Source organism: Gekko japonicus, unplaced genomic scaffold, assembly GCF_001447785.1.
Source record: "Gekko japonicus isolate JY-2015 unplaced genomic scaffold, Gekko_japonicus_V1.1 scaffold46, whole genome shotgun sequence".
NCBI classification, from domain to species: domain Eukaryota; kingdom Metazoa; phylum Chordata; class Lepidosauria; order Squamata; family Gekkonidae; genus Gekko; species Gekko japonicus.
Window position 1 is genome coordinate 1,256,354 of NW_015169173.1, and position 23,311 is coordinate 1,279,664.

Genomic DNA, 23,311 nt, shown 5'->3' on the forward strand with positions numbered 1-23,311 from the left:
CCCCCCCGCAGGGCTTTCATATCCCTACCCCAGCCTTTGTTCCTTCTCTGACATGGAGCAGGGCAGCCCCTACATTTACATCTAGTCTTTCTACAAGTTCAAGGCAGCATATAATGAAATGACAGAGAACATGCTGTTCGACAACAGGAAGCAACAGCAGCTTTTTACCTTTGTAGTCTGACAACTTTATTTCCTTGAAGGCTCCATCCACCACTGCTGTGGCACTGAAGTTTGGAGCTGGCTTCCCAATATGAGCATTACCAGAAGACATTTTCTGAAACATCGAACATAATGTTTAGCAGGGCTACTAGAGCCAAGAAACAAAGAATTGCAGAGAAACCATACCATATATAAATTCAAAATTATTGAAATATAATGTAAAAAGACGCTGAAACGAGTTCCTGACCTTATGGATTTGATCACCACCCAAATCTTATATACATTTCAAAGGCAGGAATAGTAAAAATAGTGTACATGTATAAATAAATACAAAATACCCATTTACAAAGCAAAGACCAAACACATTTCAACGCCTGCCTTCCTCAGTGACTAATACTAGAGCCAGCATGGTACAGTGGTTCGAGACTCAAGTTCAAACCCCCACTCTGCTGTGAAGTTCACTTGGTGACCATGAGCCAATGAACCTCTTTCAGCTTACCTTACAGATTTGTTCTGAGGAGAAAATGGAGGAGGAGAGAATAATGTATGTTACATTGAATTCCCTGGAAGAAGGGCAGAGTAAAAAATGAACTAAGTATATTAGCCGTTGAGCTACCACTATGGAATATGCCAAGGGTCTCCAACCTTTTTGAGCCAGCAGGTACCACTGGAATTCTAACACAATATGGTGAGCTGAACCACAAAATGGCTGCCACTGCTTACCTTCAGTCACACAGTGAAGGTACTTGTGCTGTGGGGGTAGCTGCTGCCAAAGCAACATTTTAAAAAATCTGTACAACTAGTCAAATCTACACTGGCCAATCAGAAGCCTTGCTAGGCAAACCTGGCCTTACCCACTTTCTAAAAGCACTTGGAAGGCATCAGAAAAGGTGTTGGTGGGCACCATGTCACTAGGCTTGCCAAGTCCCCCCAGGGGGCAGGGAAATCCCCGCCCAAGAGGTCCGTTACCCGCCACTGGCGGATCGTGCCCCGGGTGGAACCCCACCCCCAAAGCACGCGACATGCCCGGCGTCAGCACATCACCCAGAATGACGCAGTCGCGTTGGGGGCAAGGCTGCGGTCATCCGAGGGAAAACTCTATGGTTTTCCCTTGGATGATTGTGGCCCCGCCCCCAGCATGCCCGACATGGTTGCATCACTTCCTGGTGATGTAATTGCGGCACGCGCGCGCATGAACTCTCGGAGCAGCACTGGACTCCTCCGCTATACCTACGGTAAGGACTTGGCAACCCTACATGTCACCCATGGGCACCACATCACCCATGGGCACCACACTGGGGACCAATGTTCCCTCTAAACTGTGGAGTCTTGTGAGCAAAAATTCTACTTGGTGAGTGACTGGCATTAAAGTTGTGAGTGAGTGATTTGGCCACTGCATAAATTAGTTTGCTCTGGAGCCATCCTTCCTGAGCTAAGATAAAAATGTGTGAGCCGGAGGCTAAAAAACTGTGAGCTGGCTCACACAAACTCAGCTTAGAGGGAACACTGCTGGTGACCCCTGGAATATGATAAATGCCATTTCCTAAAATGGTACACAAAAGCAGCTAGATTCATTGCTATAAAAGAGGGGCTTACATGCAATAAAATATTTTTGGAAACCTCATTAAGCAAAGGACAGAAACGGAAAGATGCAGTTTGGTTTAAAAAACTGGGATTAAAATATGCTAATTAATAAATTCTGCTTCATGCAACCTGTACTGTCTTCCAGTCCATGACATCTGTTTCCTATAATAATTTTTTCTTTTTGTCTATAGGGTTTGCAAAGTCAGTTAATTAGATACTGTACAGGTATTGTTAGAACAAGAGCTGGTCTTCACTTGTGTTGAAATTGTTCACAAAACAGATGGAACAAGGCCCTTGTGTTTTCAAATTAGAGTTGTAATGAGCAATTTATTAAAGGAAACCCAAACATTTTTGAATTCTAAGTACTGGTCAGGCATCTGGAACCATTGCTAAATATATATTAATCTGTTACCAGATTTAGATGATGCTCTACTAAAATATGTGAGGAGGTGAAGGAGAGTTGGATTTTTACCCTGTCCTTCACTCTCCTTCCCTTCCTTTAAAAAAAAACCCTACAACAGACACCCTGTGAGGTAGATGGGGCTGAGAGAGCTCTGAGAGAACTGCTCTTGAGAGAACAGCTTTGAGAGAACTGTGACTGACCCAAGGTTACCCAGCTGGCTGCATGTGGAGGAGTGGGGAATCAAACCCAGTTCTTCAGATTAGAGTCTGCTGCTCTTAAGCACTACAACAAACTGGCTCTTGGGGATCTGAGGTTGTGCAGTTCCATAGTTTCTGTAGGGCCACCCCCCCCCCCAATAATATCTTCCAACCAGCTTTTATACATACAACTCCCTTAGGCTTCTGCTGGAGGTGTGGCTCCTTATTAACAGATTTTATGTTTTCTGGACATGTTCCAAGGTACAGGTTTTTCGCCTAAATGTTGCTGGGTCTGTAAGCAAAATACAAAGTTTTTGATCCTAGAAAATATAGGATCAGAAGCAGAGCTACTGCTCAATTAGCTGTAGCTGCCTATCCGATTTTTCTCTTCCTTTTGTCAGGAGATAGATTTGCATCTGGCCATCTGATCATAGAGCTTTTCCCCCATGCCAACCTTAACTAGAAGCTGAAAAAGCTGGTAAGAGATTTCTTCCCAGGAAAAAGAAAAAGCAGCCTCCTTTGACCCTGCATAAATCCCCAGTCACATGAGAGTCAGTCAAATGAGCTATGGAATATAATCTGTTGACCAAAAGCAATCCATGGGAAGTGCTACATCAAGTAGCCCTATAGTGGAATTTCTGTGCTGAATCATACAGTTTCTGGGTGCAAGCAGTCCTTTTTTGTTTTACAAAAAATAAAACAACCCAGTACAGATCACCCAGAGCACATCATTAATATCCTTGCTACTACCCACAGTTTTAAATAGCACTTAATTAACTTTATACAGAAAAAAGAGCCTTAAGTAGAAGTACAAGCAAACTAGCAAGTTGTTTAATGGTTTACTTTTTAAAAAGGCTATTTCCATTATCTTATAATGGGGTTTGTTTCTCCCGGGGGGGCATCTCCACAAGGGCCATTGGAAAGAAAGGTTTAGCACAGTGATCTGCCACCATTTAAACTTCATTTTTCCATTTCTTTGGGCAAGAGGTTGTGTTTCATTAGACACATTAGCTTTCCCTTAACTGTTGCAAACAATGGTCTGATGCAGTTTCTTCCCCAATATCAGCTTTCTTTACAGCAATTTCACAGTTTTACCTGAACACCCATTCACCCTAGGCTTTGTTAAAGCTTTGCAAAAATGAAGACACATTCACAATTCACTCAAGGTTCCCCCTGTCTTCTGGCATAAGACATTTAAATGGGGAGTATGTGTGGGCATAGTGATGTAGATGCAACATTTACTGAAATATAAAAACAGGTTGCTTACCTGTAACTGATGATCTTCGAGTGGTCATCTGTGCAGTCACACACTGGGTTCTGCGCCTACACTGAATTTCTTCAGGAAATTTTGTAGAGCTCCTATACAGCTCTCCTTTTGGTGGGCTTTTCCTGAGCTCTGGGGAGCAGGCATACACTGCATATACCTGGAGCTAAGGAAAACTCTGCCTCCCACTCAGTTCCTTCCACACACTGCCGGTAAGTCTCAGCAACATAAATCAATTGACAGAGAGATGCCAACAGTGGGGAAGGCTGGGTGGGCATGTGTGACTGCACAGATGACCACTCGAAGATCATTTGTTACAGTAAGCAACCTGCTTGTCTTCTTCGTGGTCTCTGTGCAGGCCACACACTGGGTGACTGACAAACTACCATCACTAGGACGGTGGGTGCTGGCAGCGTATGTAACCCCATAAGGTATATCCAGAGACAAGAAAGACACAGGAGAAACCAGAAAAAGGATAACAAAACATTTACTCCAGAAACTGTAGATCTGCAAACTACAGATATATACTGATGCACTTATAGACATCCTTCTTTCAAATTGTTTTTTTTTAAAACCAAAACGAAAGGAACAATAATTCGAATGGAAAATAGATTCAAGAACTGCCCTTCCAAAAGCGGCATACTTGCGGCCTTTCACATCCAGAGCATAGTGATGTGCAAAAGTCAGTGAAGATAACCAGGTAGCAGCTGCACAGATGTCTTCCAGTAACACCTGACAGGAAGGCAGAGGACACCACCACAGCTCTGGTGGAATGTGCCTTAGGTAAAGAAGGTAAGTTGACGCCAGCCAGTCGGTAACAGAAGGCAGTAGCTGTAGAAATTCATCTTGACAAATGTTGTGAAGAAACGGCTTTACCCTGCATACACTGGATGTCCTTCGGGCTCTCTGTTTTTACCTATCCAGAACTTTCATGTGTATGAACGCCGAGTAGATTGTTTTCTTGCATTCAGCAAAATATCCCTGACTTGTTGAGTAAACATCATGGCAGGATCCTCTGAGCAGTAAGTTTGAAAAAATGAGGGTCGGCATGGAGCACTTTGCCGTCCTCCTGGGACAGGAGATCTGGTCTGTTTGGGAGGTGGATGTACCAGCCGCATGACAGTTGCAGTAGAAGAGGAAACCATGGGCATGACAGTTGCAGTAGAAGAGGAAACCATGGCTGCCTTGCAAGATGTGCCATTGGCCACAATCTTCTGAAGGACCCTGAGAATCAGGGGAAATGACAGAGATCATGTAAAAGAAGTGGTGTAGAAATGCATCTCCCAGAGAACCATGAGTTGGAGGTCCCCTGGCATAGAAGAGGGAACACTTTGTGTTGAGTTTTGTGGTGAAAGCATCCAAGTCTGGATGACCAAACTTCTGGAAAACTGAGATGAGGTAAGCTGTGTTCAGCGACCATTCGTGCTCGACCGAGCACATCCACTTGAATGCTCAGAGGCCCTGGGGCATGAATCGCTGTTAGGGAGACCCGGTGGCGAATGCACCAAGTCCATAGAGTTACTGCTAAATTGCATAAGGCTGGTGAGGCCGTCCCCCCTTGCTTCTGGATGTAAAACATAGTGGCTACGTTGTCTGTGGCAATCTGAACTACCTTGCCTTCCACTATTGGTTTGAAAGAAATCAACGCCTTGCAGACGGCTAGAAGCTCCAGGAAGTTGAAGTGGGAGAGTCTCTGTAGTCACAGTCACAAAGAAGAGAGGGGGAGAACTGCTCACCATCATAGGCGCCTCGGGAGTAGGGACCTGCTGCTCTGCACCGCTCACAACAGGTCCTGCCCTTTTCCCGCTGGCTCGTCTTCTTCATTGCTACTCATGAGTAGCTCCTCCGCAGGAAATACATCTTGCAGCGCCTGTTGGAACTTCGACCGGGCCACACTCTTCCGTGCTGGGGTGTCCACCCGCTTCTTCTCTGGCTCCTTCCTGGGTACCGTCGGGGCTTCCCCTCCCAGGCAGGTGGCGGTGAAGCGACCCGCTTCGCCACATCTCAGGCACAAACCTTGCTTCATGCGCTGGTCCCGCAAGCCCTCTTTGGGTTTAGGGGTCTTGGGTTTGACCGCTGGCTTTCTGACCTTTCCCAGGGTGGCTGCGTTGTCTATGCGGATGGTCCTCAGGCGGTTCTCCGCGTCGGCCACTTCTCGCATCCAGGCATGGAGGGACACCAGTTGAACACTACGCAGGACTGTATTGCGAATCTCAGGGTGCAGACCTAGCTGGTACTGCTCAATCATCACGCCATCTGACAAGCCCTGGATCTTCATGGCTTGCTTTCTAAATGCCTCGGTGTATTCACGCACCATCTTCTTACCTTGCTTAAAGGTGCACAAGTAGGCACGCGCGTGTTCACTAGCATTCGGGTCCTCTTACTGCGCACGGAGAGCCCACATGAATTCGTCCACTCACTCGAGTTTGGGGCCCTCCAAATTATGAAGGCTCACATACCAGTCCACTGCCTTATCACAGAGACACGAGGCGATGTAGTCCACGCGCCTCTCTTTGGTGGAAAACAGATGGCCCCAGTTAGTGATAAACTTCTCATTCTTCTTTAATAGAGGCAACCAGTTCGTTCCAGCTGCCTTAAAAGTTTTTAAGGCCAAAGTGATCCCGCAGCTATTGTATGGCATCCCAATATGGATAAGTGCCCTTGAGATCAGACTTGAAAGCGTTCAATCCAAATTTGCAAGGAAAATCACAGGTCTGCCACGCTGCATTCCATACGCAGCTCTCTGTTTAGAAGCAGGCCTTGACATGATAGAAACAAGGGAATGGCTTATATCAATCAAATACCGGCCAAGTATGCACTACACTGCCGACAAGGGGAGCTACATATACCAAATGCTGTCTGAATCTACCTCGTCTAAATGGAATGCTTACATAGTGAAGAAAATAATTACAATGGGTCTATCCATGGATTCTCTGTATATGTTATCTTTCACAAATGCATATCAGTTAATTAAACGTAGAATCCTGGATATAGAAATGCAAAAACTAGTCAGCGATGCAAACAAAGCCTTCTCCCCCTTGAATTTCGGAATCCTTCCAACTATTGGCCATCTGCCTTCGTACTTATCAGCCCTTCACGCTCCACAATTGCGCCGAGCATTTGCACTTGCTAGATGCAGTACTCTTCCATCTGCTGTTACCTGTGGTAACATCTGCTTCCACTCGTTTCATCATGTCCCCACAGGACCTTTCCAGTAATTCCAAATGGAGGCCCACGAAATCCTCGTCTTCGCCCGGCCCACAATGCATTGGCTCTCCCTCCTGTCAGGGCTGCGGCCCGCGAGGTTGGTCATAGCGGCTCCCTCGGTGCGGCCCCAGAGTAAGCATCCACGTCTCCTGGGTGTCTGCCTTAAACTTGCCCCATCGCGGGCCATGGAGGGTCGTAGTCCCATGTGGCCTTATTCCCTCCACTGGCCCCAGTGGGAAAAGGTCCAACTCATCACCCAGGTCCTGAGGTAGGGTGCTCGGCACCGTGGGGGGGGGGGCTGTGGTCATCGGCACAGTCCCCTTGGTTGTCACTGGTACCTCCAAGGTGATCGGGATCGATGATGCTGATGAGGTCTGACATGGGAGTCTTGGTAAGGATGCAGCAATCCTGAGTAGAAGCCTCGAGCAGAATCTCCCCATTGTCCATAGAGCCTCAGTGAGCAATCGCTAGCAGAGCAAGGAGACTGAGAGTAGGAGCAGTCTCTGCTAGTGAAGCGACGCCTCTGAGCCAACGTCGAGGCACCTCAATCCTGTGTTGGAACTGGGCAGTCATCTGAATCAAGGAGCAGTGGGTGGGTTTGAATGCACAGAGGGAGATAGTATCGAGACCAGTTGGGCAGGCAAATCAACAGATAGGTTTGAAGAAGGAGTTGTGGGCACTACCGGGTTTGAGGAGGGAGCTGGTTCGGAGATAGCTGTCACTGTCGCTTTCGAGCCCAAGTGCTTTGATCTCTTCAACTTTGAAGGAGTTTGAGTGGATGAGGAAACGTGTTTCAATGCCTTACATGAAGTAGAAGCAAAGAGGGGTTAAAACCTGTTTTTTCTATCTGCAGGGGGGCTTTAAATACAGGGAAGCATTTAAAAAAATGTGATCTTCCACAATTCATCATCTGGCAGTCTGAAGTGGCACATTTCATTCTACCATCTTCAGGTCTCATTCCCCTGCATGGCTGTAAGCAAGGACAACACTGTTATATTCACACACAGCCACAGCAGCCTTACTCCCATCTGAATAAGGGCTATGGTACCAGGACAGTTTGTCCCTCCCCCTGCCAGATTGGAGAGGGGGGCACAGTAGCCTCAATGATAAAGATGACGTCCAGAGAACAAGTCAGATCTCTACATAGTATAGCTTGGTCCATTGTTTTTAACGAAGAAACAAAAATAGGGGGAATGGAGCCTGCCTAGGTGAGCCAGGCTCTTTGATTAAGTTTCTGAAATGAGAGTTGCCAGGGATGAAGCCTGCCTAGAAGATCCAGGCAGACCCCCGGGGATATGCAGCAAGGCAGCCAATATTGAGGTAAAGGATTTCAAGTGTACCAAGGGATGATGCTGAATATCTCATAACAGTTCAATTGTGCTTTTCTCTTTTGTGAATTCAACCCATTTCCATGGGTGGGTCCTCACACCAAATCTCTCCCCCCTTTACAATAAATGCACACAATGTAGCATTACTTTTACATAAAATGGGGCAAAGGAACAAATTAAGCAGTAAAAGGTAATTTAATGTGGTCCCTTATGCTGGACAGCTGCACAGGAATACCTGGCTCCTTCCCTGCACCCGCTGCCACTCAGGGGCCCTGAGCGGAATGGGAAGTCGTGGGGTCTTGCCAGTAAGTCAGGGGGCCTTGCCCCGAGATGCCCCACTGTAGCTACAGGCCTAATACTCACTGTTTCTCCCTGGCTGTGAATCGACCCACTTTTTTAAAGGAGTCCCCTTTGCAATTTTTGGGCAATATTAACACTTTTGTTTGTAGTAACACTTTTTGGTGTAGTGGTTTAGTGTAGTGGTTAAGAGCTCAGAGATTAAGATACTGAGCTGCAAACCAGAAGGTCTGTAGTTCAGCAGTTCGAGACCCCAGTGCCGTGTGACGGAGTGAGCTCCCGTCTCTGCCCCAGCTCCTGCCAACCTAGCAGTTCGAAAGCAAGAAATTGCAAGCAGATAAATAGGTACCACATCGGTGGGAAGGTAACAGCATTCCATGCACCTCGGCGTTTAGTCATGCTGGTCACATGGCCATGGAAACCTCTTCAGACAGTGCTGGCTCTTCAACCTGGAAACAGAGAAGAGCACTGCTCCCTAGAGTTGGATTTGATTGGTTTTCAAGAAAGGGAAACCTTTACCTTACTTTACTAAGAGCTGCTGGAGTGACCTTGGGTCAGGCACAGTTCTCTCAGAGCTCTCTCAGCCCCACCTACCTCACAGGGTGTCTGTTGTGGGGAGGGGAAGGGAAACGAGATTGTAAGCATTTCTGAGACCCAAAGTGAAGGGCAGGGTATAAATCCAATCTCTTCTTCTTGTTGTTATTAACACTGTTATTAAAAGTGTTAACACTTTTTTTGCATGTTACTATCATGGGACCTCATGATTTCGAATTTTGGTTTAGAGTTTGTTTGCCTAAAAGCGATGCTCGAACTGAGAAAAGATAGGAGTGGACTGGTGTAGTGTGCACGTGCGACGGTATGTAGAGAAAGAAAAAAAGTAGGCCGACGACGACCCCTGGAGTTGTCGAACAAGAAACCAACCTTCACTTTCCCACTCCCTCCCCCCAGTTATCTGGAACACAAAGGAGAGCCCTACTACTAAGGGGGGGGGAACACAATGGGAGGCATTCATAGGGCCTGCAAGAGAAGCAGAAAAACCAGCTAAGAACGGATCATGAGATAATCGACCAGAAGCGTTTGTTCTACCGTCGCCGGGGTAAAATAGCCTCCACCGGTTTTCAGTGGATTTCGGAGACATTTTGTTTTTAAAGGCATCCAATTCAAAGACTACGCTCTAAAATCCTTTATGCACCACACGCTGCAGAAGAGCCGCATCTTCCAGAACCACGATTCCCATGAAGCGAGCTGCAGCAAACGCTTCGGGTCCCACCCACCACAAACCTTCCGCAGCTTTAATACCATGCCTTCGGGGAGTCAGAAACCCGCATAAGGACGCCCACCTGACCCTACCGACTCGTCCGCGCACCACGGTCCACCAGCAACCCAAAGCAGAGCAGCCCGTTCTCGGAGCAGGAGGCGTGGCGCAAGTACAAGAAGCCGCCGCGCTTTATAGCCGGCCTGCTGGGAGTGGGCAGGGCTAGGATGAGCGAAGGCAGCGCGTAAGACCGGTTGTGCCGCTGCAAAAAGGAACGCATGTGCGTGTCCCCTTCCCTCTCTCGTTGGCCTCAGAGAGGGGTAGGTGGAAACAAAGAATTTTAGCTCCAAAATACCTGCCTTATACATGCATCTTCCCACCAAGGACTACAAACCCCACATCATTCCCACGGATACACAGATGAGACTTTCACCGCTGTTCATTCAACAGGTAGAACTCCTCGCCATCTCTTTCCCATGCTTACGCTGGGAAAGGCTTCCTCGCTGGATTCTCGTGTTCCAGAAACAAAGATGGCAACCAATGTTCCCTCTAAGCTGTGGAGTCTTGTGAGCAAAAATTCTACTTTGCGAGCTACTGGCATTAAAGTTGTGAGCGAGCGATTTGGCTGCTGCATAAATTAGTCTGCTCTGGAGCCATCCTTCCTGAGCTAAGACAAAAATGTGTGAGCCGGAGGCTAAAAATCTGTGAGCTAGCTCACACCAACTCAGCTTAGAGGGAACTATTGGCAACCATATCCCAAACTTGTTTTAACAGCGTGCACATGCTGGACTCGATTCCCGAATGAAAACTTGAGCTCCCGTGTTTCCCACCCCCGTCTGGTACTCTGCGTTTACGAGTTATATGACAGGGTGGGATGGTGAAGGTACCATTCAATATTGTATCTGCATACTGCAGGGAAAAAATGCCTGTTGGATTTCTGCCTGTTAACGGCAAGGGAGCTTTGCTAGGGAGAAACGGCAATTCCGCGTGAAAACACAAGACTCCTGTATTCATTACTGGCACGACTAACCATGTTAAAGTAGGTGTGTCGTGTTCAGTATCTTCCGACGCGCTTTATGCTACAGCTATAAACTCATCTGTAGCATCTCCAATTTAAATTATCCCGAACCAGGAGCTGTGTTTCTAGTGCTCTCTCCCAGTACTTTTCAAGAGTTCGGAACAGAAACCAGGGATATTTTCTGTTTGCCATAGCATAGTATAATTGACGGAATCTCCACTCCAACAATTTTTTAACCCAGGTTAGAATGCAAGCTGGCAGCTGCTCATCGGCGCTGTGACCCTTATCTTATCTCGAACTACAATTCCCAGAAGGCTATGTACGCAAGACTCTTTCTGTGCTTGTTTCCTGCTCTGTGTTTTTCCGGTGCTTCCCAGAAGCGCGCGTGAATATGGACTTGGGAGCGTTCGAACGGGACAATTCGGTGAACTGTTTGCTGGAGTCAGCGGTGCCTTCCATTTGTCGGACCGAGCCCTGTAGCCTCGGCATTGATGAGGCAGGCAGGGGCCCGGTTTTAGGTAGGGGCTTGCTTATAGTGAAGGAATGGGAGAATCGTTGGGGCATTTTTTAGATATCGAGGAGCCCCAAAGCAGCAAAACGATCGCCCCACTTGTGAATCCTTCTTATTGTGCTTTCTTATTATACAGGACAGTGTATGAATTTCCCTGGGTGGCCTTGGGACGGATCCTCCTTCTCAAAGTTGCTCATCTTTAAAATGGCAGTGGTAGTGAATAACCTGTGGTGATGTTTGTGAGCATGAGTTAAAAAGCAATTGCAAAGAGATTAAAAATGTCAGGAATATAATAGTCACCAGTCTGGTTTTGTGCCTTAATCTTGCCATGCCAATATGTGTGATTTATCCCACCCTGATTTCTGTCTTGCCTCTCCCTTGTAGGACAGCCAACATTTAGGGGAAAATGACCTGCCCCTTTAATAGAAATTTAGCGTGTGGAAATAGGCATCTGAATTTTTTCTTGATATGGAAGTAAATAACCTGGTATGTATCATCCCATTAAGTGTCTGTTAAAGAGACAGGGCATTTTTCTCCAGCCCTAGTTGGCAGCTGTGCCCCAAGCCTTTCTCTTACATTTTTTATTTAATTAAAAGTTTTCTAGATAAAGCAAAGATTTAAAAAAATCTAAACACAAAAAATGAATTACGACAGTTTCTTAGGAAGCTATACCTGTAAACCAATAAACAGAATTGTTAATCTGTTGATAAGTAAATCATATTAAAATATGGCACTATGTATAGAACCATAATTTTACATTAAAACAGGGGGGGGAGCCTTTAAGGCAATTGAGGTTTCCCATTCCTGGCAACAGTATCTGTGAGGGGGGAAAAATCACTCTAAAGTAGGCCTAACAATACCAGGACTTCTATTATCATGTGACAAGAATGATGACTATTTTTGCAAATTTATCAAGACAATGGTCAACCTTTCATGTAAATGAAAACTTCTCTATCAGTGCTTCATACCACACTATTTGTCCCCAGGACCCAACACAAAGGCTTGTAGTTGTTTTTTTCCCCTAGCAAATTTCTGAACTTACAGTAAAAACAAGGAAGAATATAAGTTTTTTTTAACGATAGATTTGGATCTGAGATGATATTCTATCTAGTCATCTTCCTTATTACCTGTATCTTGCTGACTCCCAACCTCTGAATCTGTCAAAGAGGGCTCAGGTGAAGGTGCTATGATCACTGCTAGAGAAGGAGAATCTTTGATGACAGAACCCCTGTTGAAAAGTCATTTTTGTGCTATTGCTGTAATAATATTATTTTGTGCATTGAGAGTGTTTAAGGTCTCCCACACATATTATGTAGTGATTTTAGAGAAAATCTGTAAGGTGGGCCAGAATTATCTGTATGCTGTAGCTGGGAAACTGAGACTGAGTGGGTTTTCTTTTCTTCACAGGTCCTATGGTATATGGAATATGTTACTGTTCTATGGCCCAGCAGGGAGTTCTAGAGACCCTGAAAGTTGCAGGTAAAAAAGGAAGTGCTTGGCTGGGATTGTAATAGAGTGGTAGCAAAGTATGAGGTGAGATCTGGACAGGAATTGCTTCTGCTTCCACTGAGGAAGAGTTTCTACTGAACATAGCCTCATTTCACGTCTTCTGAGCCCCATGTCTCTGAGCTTGTTTTCCCCTGCTTCTTTCTCCTTTTCAGACTCCAAGACACTGACAGAGGCTCAGCGGGAGCAACTCTTTGAGCAACTGAATGCAACCAAGGATTATGTCGGTTGGGCCCTGCATATCCTCTCCCCCAACTTTATCTCTACTAGCATGCAGCAGCGGTGAGCAGGGTGGGGATAAAGCAGTCTGGCCATTAGAAAGAATAAGTAACTACTGTGTGCAGTCACATGAATGTTTCCCCCCCAAGCAACAGAGTGTTGGGCCTGTTCTGTATCTGCCTGGAAATGGATCCCAGGTAGATCAGGTTCCAGAACAGACGACTGCAGTGGTCAATTGGCATAGGTTGCATCTAATAACAAACAAATAATGTGAGCCGCCCTGAGCCTGCTTGCAGGGCGGGCGGGCTAGAAATATGACAAATAAATAAATATGTTGTTAGGGGAACAGGGGGAGAGGATTATTGGGCTTTTGTGCTTCCTCTACCCTCTCCCTTCATGGGCAATTTGATAATGAAACTCTTCTGCTTTCACAGAAAACCATATTGTGTGGTTACATCCACATCACAAACTATTATTTGTTTTGCTTTTAGCAGTTTGTGAAAGAGAACATGTAAGCTTGAGGCTCCTGCATGCTCATTCCTGTAATGAGAAAACATGTCACTGTACTGGTGACCACCTTGCTAGCTTAACAGTGCAGTCCTAAGCAGAGTTACACCCTTTGAAAATCCATTGATGTTAATGGTTTTAGACAAAGATAATGCAGTTTAGGATCACATTGCAATTACCTGCCCTTTGGGGCCATTGTGAAATATTGCCAATGTGGTGTGTCTTGTCATGTGTAGTCTCGGTGGACAGTCTGTATCTGAGAACAGAACAGAGAAGGAACCTGGAGAGCTGAGGCCTCCCATCATATTCTGGTGATTATCAGAAAGTCTAGATGGCTCTCAGGGCTGAACGTACTTAAATGACAGGCAGGTTGGCTGCAATGTTCCCTCTAAGCTATGGAGTCTTGTGAGCAAAAATTCTACTTTGTGAGCGACTGGCATTAAAGTTGTGAGCATGCAACTTGGCTGCTGCATCGATTAGTTTGCTCTGGAGCCATCCTTCCTGAGCTAAGACAGAAATGTGTGAGCCAGAGGCTAAAAAACTGTGAGCTAACTCACACTAACTCAGCTTAGAGGGAACACTGGTTGGCTGTATGTTTCCCTTCAGCTCCTTCATGCCCCTTCATTATTCAGACCTGTGCTTACTGATGTACATTCTGCTTTCCTCTGTCAACTGGCTATGGGACATAACATACCTCCAACCATCATGTAATTGCCAAGGGTGTGGAATTTGAATACTTACTGCTCTGCCGTGCACACTGTAAAGCTGCTGCTGAAGTGGATTGGGAAGGTGGCTTCCAGTTTCTGCTTGGGACAACCAGGTCCTGATATAAGTTCCGTCTCCTTTTCCAGCATCCCTTTTTGATAATTAAAGTCTGTGAGTTAGTGCTGCTTCCTTCTCCTTGCAGAGCGAAGTACAACCTGAACGCTCTTTCACATGACACAGCCATTGGCCTGATCCAGCATGCATTGGACTTGGGGGTACAGGTTGCAGAGGTGAGATACCCCAGCACGTACATACCTGTGAAAAGCAGCAAGAATATTTCATCTAAACGCAACAGGTTTCCTTCCTCCTTCAGGTCTTCGTGGATACAGTGGGGCCAGCAGAGAAGTACCAAGAGAAGCTAAAACGCCAGTTCCCAGGACTGGAGGTCACCGTGAGAGCCAAGGCAGACTCCCTCTTCCCCGTTGTCAGTGCAGCCAGCATCTGTGCCAAGGTGAGTGCCAGGCTTGGGACACCTTTGTTCTCAGCTTGGGGATTTGAAAAGGTGCTCTGCCTGATCGTGAAACTGACGTTGCTCAGTTAGCCATAACAGCTAAGCTAAGCTTCATGCCCAGAGACAGAATACCTGTAAATACTAGAGGATGGCTGTTGTCATCATCATGTTGGGATCCCAAGCATCGAGAATAACTCCACGTTTTAAAGCAAGATTTTATTTCAAAGCATTGGAAGATACTCAAACACGTTCTTTGTTAGAACTGACTACAAACGGTTAGGGCAAGCATAAGAACATAAGAACATAAGAGACGCCAATGTTGGATCAGGCCAAAGGCCCATCCAGTCCAACACTCTGTGTCACACAGTGGCCAGAAATACCAGTGCCATCAGGAGGTCCAGCAGTGGGGCCAGGACATTAGAAGCCCTCCCACTGTTGACCCCCCCCAAGCACCAAGAAGACAGAGCATCACTTGCCCCAGAGCCCCTAGCTATACCTTGTGGCTAATAGCCACTGATGGACCTCTGCTCCATATGCTTATCTAATTCCCTTTTGAAGCCATCCATGCTTGTAGCACCCACCACTTCCTGTGGCAGTGAATTCCAAGTGTTAATCACTCTTTGGGTGAAGAAGTACTTCCTTTTATCCATTCTAACCCGACCGCTCTGCAGTTTCATGGAGTGCCCACGAGTTCTTGTATTGTGAGAAAGGGAGAAAAGTACCTCTTTCTTTACCTGCTCTTTCCCATGCATAATCTTATAAACCTCGATCATGTCACCCCTCAGTCGTCTTTTCTCCAAGCTAAAGAGCCCTAAGCGCTTTAACCTTTCCTCATAGGGAAAGTGTTCCAACCCTTTTATCATTCGAGTTGCCCTTTTCTGCACTTTTTCCAAAGCTATAATATCCTTTTTAAGGTGTGGTGCCCAGAACTGCACACAGTATTCCAAATGAGGTCTCACCATTGATTTATATAGGGGCATTATTATATTGGCTGATCTGTTTTCAATACCCTTCCTAATAATCCCCAGCATAGCATTGGCCTTCTTTATTGCAGTCACACACTGTCTCGACATTTTCAGTGAGTTATCCACTACAACTCCAAGATCTCTCTCTTGCTCAGTCTCTGCCAGTTCAGACCCCATCAATGTGTATTTATATTTAGGATTTTTGGCTCCAATGTGCATCACCTTGCACTTGGCCACATTGAACCCCATTTGCCATGTTGACGCCCACTCGCCCATCCTTGACAGATCCCCTTGGAGTGCCTCACAATCCTCACTGGTTTTCACCACCCTGAACAACTTTGTATCATCCGCAAATTTAGCCACTTCACTGCTTACTCCCATCTCCAAATCATTAATGAACAAGTTAAAAAGCAGTGGACCAAGTACTGATCCCTGCGGTACCCCACTGCTTACCACCCTCCACTGAGAAAATTGCCCACCTACACTCACTCTCTGTTTTCTATGAACTAGCCAGTTTTTGATCCATAAAAGGACTTGTCCTTCTATCCCATGATTTTTGAGCTTACTTAGGAGCCTTTGATGAGGAACTTTATCAAAAGCTTTCTGGAAGTCAAGGTAAATAATATCTATTGGATCCCCCTTGTCCACATGTTTGTTCACCCCCTCAAAGAACACTAACAGGTTAGTGAGACAAGATCTTCCCTTACAGAAACCGTGCTGAGTCTGCCTCAATAGGTTTTGTTCATCTATGTGCCTACTAATTCTTTCCTTAATAATGGTTTCCACCAATTTACCCGGTATCGACGTCAGACTGACTGGCCTGTAATTTCCCGGATCTCCTCTGGAACCCTTTTTAAAGATGGGAGTGACATTAGCTACCTTCCAATCCTCAGGAATGGAGGCAGATTTTAAGGAAAGATTACATATCTTTGTCAGGAGATCTACAAGTTCACATTTGAGTTCTTTCAGAACTCTCGGATGTATGCCATCTGGGCCTGGTGATTTTTCAGTTTTTAAGTTGTCTATCAGTTTTAGGACCTCCTCTCTCATCACCTCAATCTGACTCAGGTCTTCCAACACCCCTCCTGAAATCAGTGGTTCTGGAGTGGGCAAGCACTTCTCATCTTCCACAGTGAAGACGGAGGCAAAAAATGCATTTAGCTTCTCAGCCATTTCCCTATCATCCTTCAATACTCCTTTTACCCCTTGGTCGTCCAAGGGCCCCACTGCCTCCCTGGCTGGTTTCCTGTTTCTAATGTATTTGAAGAAAGTTTTATTGTTGGTTTTTACGTTTTTTGCTATATGCTCCTCATATTCCCTTTTTGCCTGCCTGACCTCAGACTTGCATTTTATTTGCCATAGCCTGTGTTCCGTTTTATCAGCCTCACTGTGACTAGCTTTCCACTGCTTAAAGGAATTCTTTTTACTTTTTACAGCCTCCATTACTCTGTTTGTTAACCATGCAGGCTTTTTCCTATACCTGTTTGTGCCTTTCCTAACCTGCGGAATATATATTTTTTGAGCTTCTAGGATCGTAGTTTTAAATAGATCCCAAGCTTCCCCAATTGTTTTGACCCTTTCTACTTTTCCTTTCAGTTTCCTCCCCACGTGTCCCCTCATATCAGAGAAATTACCCCTTTTAAAGTTAAAAATGGTTGTGTGAGTCTTTTTGGCCAATTCTCTATTTGTACAAATGATGAACTCAACAACATTATGATCACTGTTTCCAAGCGGTGCAATCACTTTTACATCTCTCACCAGGTCTTGAGTGTTACTTAGGACCAAATCAAGGATCGCCTCTCCCCTGGTAGGTTCCGTGACCATCTGCTCCATAGCACAGTCATTTAGAGTGTCTAGAAACTCAATCTCTTTTTCCCGACTAGAACACATATTGACCCAATCAATGTGTGGGTAGTTAAAATCACCTATTATTACACAGTGTTTTTGTCTAGTTGCTATCTTTAAGGCATTCATCATTTTATAATCCTCCTCTATCTTTTGATCTGGTGGGCGATAACAAACTCCCAGTGTTAAGTTTCCTTTTGGCCCCCCTATTTCAACCCATAGAACTTCCAGAAGCGAATCCAATTCACTTAGCCTCTCAATCTTTCTAGACTTTATACCCTCTCTGACATACAGAGCTACCCCACCTCCAACCCTTCCCCCCCTATCCTTCCGATATAATATATAACCGGGAATCACTGTGTCCCACTGATTTTCCTCATCCCACCAAGTTTCAGAAATACCCACAATGTCTATTTTTCCCTCCGACACCAAGCACTCCAACTCCCCGATTTTACCTCGGACACTTCTAGCATTTGTATAGAAACAGCTGTAATTTCCCTTACAAGTTAAGCCTGCATCCTTCCTCTTGCTATCTCGAGTCGTTGTCCGGCAGTCCATGTCACCAGCCATGGCCTCTGTGGACAATTTCAATCCACCTCCCTGTAGAAAAGCAACCGGTACCCCCTCACCTCTCTCAGATGAGCCAACCCGAACCAGAGACTTTTCATCTCCTGTCGGCTTTCCCCCAATATTCAGTTTAAAAGCTGCTCTGCCACCTTTTTGATTTTAAGTGCCAGCAGCCTGGTTCCTTCTCGGGACAAGTGGAGACCGTCTCGCCTGTACAGCTCCCTCTTGTTCCAAAAAGTATCCCAGTGCCTAACAAACCTGAACCCTTCCCCCCTACACCATCGTCTCATCCACGCATTGAGACTCCTGATCTCTGCCTGTCTCTCCGGCCCTGCGCGTGGAACAGGTAACACTTCTGAGAAGGCTACCTTGGAGGTCCTGGACCTAAGTTTCCTGCCCAGCAGCCTAAATTTCTCCTCCAGGACCTCACGACTGCATTTCCCCACATCGTTGGTGCCGACATGCACCACGACCACTGGCTCCTCCCCAGCACTATCTACCAGCCTATCTAAAACACGCGTAATGTCCGCTACCTTCGCACCAGGCAGGCAAGTCACCATACGGTCAGTACGCGGGTTCGCCACCCAGCTGTCTACCTGCCTAAGGATCGAATCACCCACTACCAAGAGCCCCCCTCCCACCCTGCTCAGGGATGGTTCCTTGGTGCAAAAGGAGAGCCGCTCACCAGCTGGGGAAGAGGTCCCTTCTGAGGGCACATTCCCCTTATCCTCAGCATGGTGCCCTGTTTCCCCTAGACCCTCATGCTCCCTGACAGCAGCGGGGCTGCCAGATCCAGAGTGGGACGAAGCTAACAAGTCCCCGAGAGTCTTTTCTGTGTGCCTAGCTGACTGTCTCTGCTTCTCCAGGTCAGCCACCTTGGCCTCAAGGGAGCACACACGTTCCCTGAGAACCAGGAGCTCCTTGCACCGAGGACACACCCAAGACTTCTGCCCAGTGGGCAGATAGTCATACATGTGACACTCCGTGCAAAACACTGGATAGCCCCCAACCCCCTGCTGGCATTCTGGCTTCATAATTCTTTTAAAATAAATAAATATAATCCCCCTTTTAAACCCTTGGTATTTATGTGGGTTTTGTTATCAAGTCAAATTATTTTACGGGAAAGACAAAGAGCCTAGGGCCTTGTCTTTCTGGCTCTTTTTGGGCTTCTTACAGCGCCCCTAGTCTAAGAGTCCCTAGGCTAAGAGCCACAGGCAAAGAGCCCTTTAGCTCACCCTTCGGCTCGTGCCAGAGGCTCGTGCCTCTGCCAAGGTGCTTCCTTAAATAGAGGCCTCCCCCAGCAGAGGTCAGGCAGCAGCTATTCAAATTCAAATTCACCCAGGCACTCAATCACAGGCAAAACAATGCCCCTTCCACTTCCTCTCAATTACAGGCAATCCCAGTCAAACAATGCCCGTTCCTCTCCCACACTCAATCAGCCAGGACTCTGCAAGAACTCTAAGTGCTTCCACACACTGCTAAACACAGTTTTCCCACAAAATATCCTTAGCTGAATTCTCTCAGCTGAAAGCAAGTAAAAGAAACCCACTCACCTCTCTCACAGCTCTCTCTCCTGCTCCTGCTCAGAGCTCAGCTGGTCTCCTCTGCCTCTGGCAAGGTGCTTCCTTAAATAGAGGCCTCCCCCAGCAGAGGTCAGGCAGCAGCTATTCAAATTCAAATTCACCCAGGCACTCAATCACAGGCAAAACAATGCCCCTTCCACTTCCTCTCAATTACAGGCAATCCCAGTCAAACAATGCCCGTTCCTCTCCCACACTCAATCAGCCAGGACTCTGCAAGAACTCTAAGTGCTTCCACACACTGCTAAACACAGTTTTCCCACAAAATATCCTTAGCTGAATTCTCTCAGCTGAAAGCAAGTAAAAGAAACCCACTCACCTCTCTCACAGCTCTCTCTCCTGCTCCTGCTCAGAGCTCAGCTGGTCTCCTCTGCCTCTGGCAAGGTGCTTCCTTAAATAGAGGCCTCCCCCAGCAGAGGTCAGGCAGCAGCTATTCAAATTCAAATTCACCCAGGCACTCAATCACAGGCAAAACAATGCCCCTTCCACTTCCTCTCAATTACAGGCAATCCCAGTCAAACAATGCCCGTTCCTCTCCCACACTCAATCAGCCAGGACTCTGCAAGAACTCTAAGTGCTTCCACACACTGCTAAACACAGTTTTCCCACAAAATATCCTTAGCTGAATTCTCTCAGCTGAAAGCAAGTAAAAGAAACCCACTCACCTCTCTCACAGCTCTCTCTCCTGCTCCTGCTCAGAGCTCAGCTGGTCTCCTCTGCCTCTGGCAAGGTGCTTCCTTAAATAGAGGCCTCCCCCAGCAGAGGTCAGGCAGCAGCTATTCAAATTCAAATTCACCCAGGCACTCAATCACAGGCAAAACAATGCCCCTTCCACTTCCTCTCAATTACAGGCAATCCCAGTCAAACAATGCCCGTTCCTCTCCCACACTCAATCAGCCAGGACTCTGCAAGAACTCTAAGTGCTTCCACACACTGCTAAACACAGTTTTCCCACAAAATATCCTTAGCTGAATTCTCTCAGCTGAAAGCAAGTAAAAGAAACCCACTCACCTCTCTCACAGCTCTCTCTCCTGCTCCTGCTCAGAGCTCAGCTGGTCTCCTCTGCCTCTGGCAAGGTGCTTCCTTAAATAGAGGCCTCCCCCAGCAGAGGTCAGGCAGCAGCTATTCAAATTCAAATTCACCCAGGCACTCAATCACAGGCAAAACAATGCCCCTTCCACTTCCTCTCAATTACAGGCAATCCCAGTCAAACAATGCCCGTTCCTCTCCCACACTCAATCAGCCAGGACTCTGCAAGAACTCTAAGTGCTTCCACACACTGCTAAACACAGTTTTCCCACAAAATATCCTTAGCTGAATTCTCTCAGCTGAAAGCAAGTAAAAGAAACCCACTCACCTCTCTCACAGCTCTCTCTCCTGCTCCTGCTCAGAGCTCAGCTGGTCTCCTCTGCCTCTGGCAAGGTGCTTCCTTAAATAGAGGCCTCCCCCAGCAGAGGTCAGGCAGCAGCTATTCAAATTCAAATTCACCCAGGCACTCAATCACAGGCAAAACAATGCCCCTTCCACTTCCTCTCAATTACAGGCAATCCCAGTCAAACAATGCCCGTTCCTCTCCCACACTCAATCAGCCAGGACTCTGCAAGAACTCTAAGTGCTTCCACACACTGCTAAACACAGTTTTCCCACAAAATATCCTTAGCTGAATTCTCTCAGCTGAAAGCAAGTAAAAGAAACCCACTCACCTCTCTCACAGCTCTCTCTCCTGCTCCTGCTCAGAGCTCAGCTGGTCTCCTCTGCCTCTGGCAAGGTGCTTCCTTAAATAGAGGCCTCCCCCAGCAGAGGTCAGGCAGCAGCTATTCGTGAGCAACTGTACAAAGACAGAAGTAACACAGAACACCATGGCAGCTTGCTGACACATCATCAGTTTTCCACAGGTATCTAGAAGCTAGCCCCGATGGAGACAGAAAACTGGACTGTGATGGTCTGATTCAGGAAGCTGGTTTGAGAGAGTAGCCGCGTTAGTCTGTGGTAGAACAGCTCGATTCAAGTCTAGTAGAACCTTGGAGACCAACAAGATATTTTGGGTATAAGCTTTTAAGAGTTGAAGCTCTGATGAAGGGAGCGTTGACTCTTGAAAGCTTATACTCCAAAAAATTTTGTTGGTCTCTAAGGAGCTACTAGACTTGAATCTAGCTGATTCAGGAAGATAATTCTTATGGTCTTATTTCTCACGTTCTGCAGGTGGCAAGGGACAGGGCTGTAAAAAACTGGAAATTTGTGGAGGATCTGGAAGATGCTGTATTGGATTATGGCTCTGGCTATCCCAATGGTAACCTTCAGTCTTTCTGTTTAGCTGGGGAAGGGGTAAATTGTTGTCTTGGCTGTAGCTGTTTTGTTATACTTCTATTCTTGGGTTAAGGGTTTTTTAAAGCATAATATAGGCCCTTTTCACTGCATGCTATCAGCTGCTAAATATTCTCCGCGGCTGTCCATCAGCCCTGTTGATGTGGGTGGCTCTTCTGCCCATTGCTCTGCTCCCACGGAAATGCCCTGAGTTGACTCCTTTATCTCAGCACAGCACTTCCTGTCCCTGAAGCTTAGATGGGGTTCAAGGAGGACATAAAGTGATGTGTAAGAAATACAAACGAAGCAAATGCAAGAACTTGGGGACATCTGCTACCCCCATAGCACTATTTCCCTCCCAGGGATGACAAAAGGAACCTAAGAATCTTGACTGAGACCTGCTCTTGGAAGCAAGGATGTCCGTGAGTGCTAATGTCCCAGAATCCCAAGCTATCTATCTCCCCCCCCCCCTTTCAGATCCCAAGACTAAAGAGTGGCTCGCACAAAGTCTGGACCCTGTCTTTGGTTACCCACAATTTGTACGATTCAGCTGGAGTACTGCTCAGACCATCTTGGAGAACAAAGCTGTGCCTGTTCACTGGTAGGTGGGGAGGCAAGAAGGATGGGGCTTTGGAGTAGTTAATGCAGCTTTGGGTTGGAGGGTGAAGAGACCCTGAAGCTTGCCTTTCAGAGATAGTTTTGCAGATGTTCTGCAAGGCAGCCATTTGAATCTGGGAGCTACAGGGCAGAAAATGTGTGACACAACGGTGTCCTCAGTGTGACTGGCAGTGAGTAAACAGAGAGGCAGGAAAAAAACTGGTGGCCAGAAATTGACTGGTTGAAAGTTTTCGGTTCTGTTTAAGTGGAGGAGCTGGGAGGAATAGAAGGGAAGAATGATTTAAGACACACAGCAGACCTGCTCACCTGTGAGATTCCTTTCCTTCAATTAAGCCAGCATGGTATAGTGGGTAAAGTTTCTGTCTCGGATCTGGGAGACCCAGGTTTGAAGGAGAAGAGAAGGAAGAGATTGGATTTACACCCCGCCCTTCACTACCCAAAGGTGTCTCAGAGCGGCTTACAAACTCCTTTCCCTTCCCCTCCCCACACCTGTGAGGTAGGTGGGGCTGAGAGAGCTCTTGACAGAAACTGCTCTTTTTCAAGAACAGCTCTTATCAGAACTATGGCTTGCCCAAGGTCATCCAGCCAGGTGCAAGTGGAGGAGTGGGGAATCAAGCCCGGTTTTCCCAGATTAGAGTCCGCACAATTCACCACTACACCAAACTGGCTCTTTGAATCTTTGCTTCACTGTGGAAGCTTGCTGGGTGACCTTGGACTAGTCACACACAGTCTAACCTCCCTCACAAGTTTTCTCTCTCTTC

General features: G+C 46.7%; 2 protein-coding genes across 5 annotated transcripts in view; one reads left to right on the plus strand and one right to left on the minus strand.

Moving 5' to 3' along the window:
* Window positions 1-9,853, minus strand: part of PRDX2 (peroxiredoxin 2) — a 16,679-nt gene extending 6,826 nt beyond the window's left edge. The window contains exons 1-2 of one of the 2 annotated variants that reach the window (XM_015415836.1): window positions 9,780-9,853; window positions 169-274 (exon numbers count right to left, since the gene is read on the minus strand). In XM_015415836.1, coding sequence (XP_015271322.1) covers window positions 169-271 — 103 coding nt within the window. In that variant the 5' untranslated portion in view covers window positions 272-274; window positions 9,780-9,853. The remainder of the gene's footprint in view (window positions 1-168; window positions 275-9,779) is intronic. The other variant, XM_015415835.1, reaches the window with a different exon arrangement.
* Window positions 9,854-10,004: 151 nt separating this feature from the next.
* The window catches only part of RNASEH2A (ribonuclease H2 subunit A), a 17,011-nt gene continuing 3,704 nt past the window's right edge, over window positions 10,005-23,311 (plus strand). Inside the window, exons 1-7 of one of the 3 annotated variants that reach the window (XM_015415869.1) lie at window positions 10,005-10,144; window positions 12,631-12,702; window positions 12,885-13,011; window positions 14,363-14,450; window positions 14,534-14,671; window positions 21,831-21,918; window positions 22,410-22,533. In XM_015415869.1, the coding sequence (XP_015271355.1) occupies window positions 12,636-12,702; window positions 12,885-13,011; window positions 14,363-14,450; window positions 14,534-14,671; window positions 21,831-21,918; window positions 22,410-22,533 (632 nt within the window). In that variant the 5' untranslated portion in view covers window positions 10,005-10,144; window positions 12,631-12,635. Of the gene's footprint in view, window positions 10,145-11,103; window positions 11,231-11,670; window positions 11,710-12,630; window positions 12,703-12,884; window positions 13,012-14,362; window positions 14,451-14,533; window positions 14,672-21,830; window positions 21,919-22,409; window positions 22,534-23,311 lie in introns of those variants that run through there. The other 2 variants (XM_015415868.1, XM_015415870.1) reach the window with 2 other exon arrangements.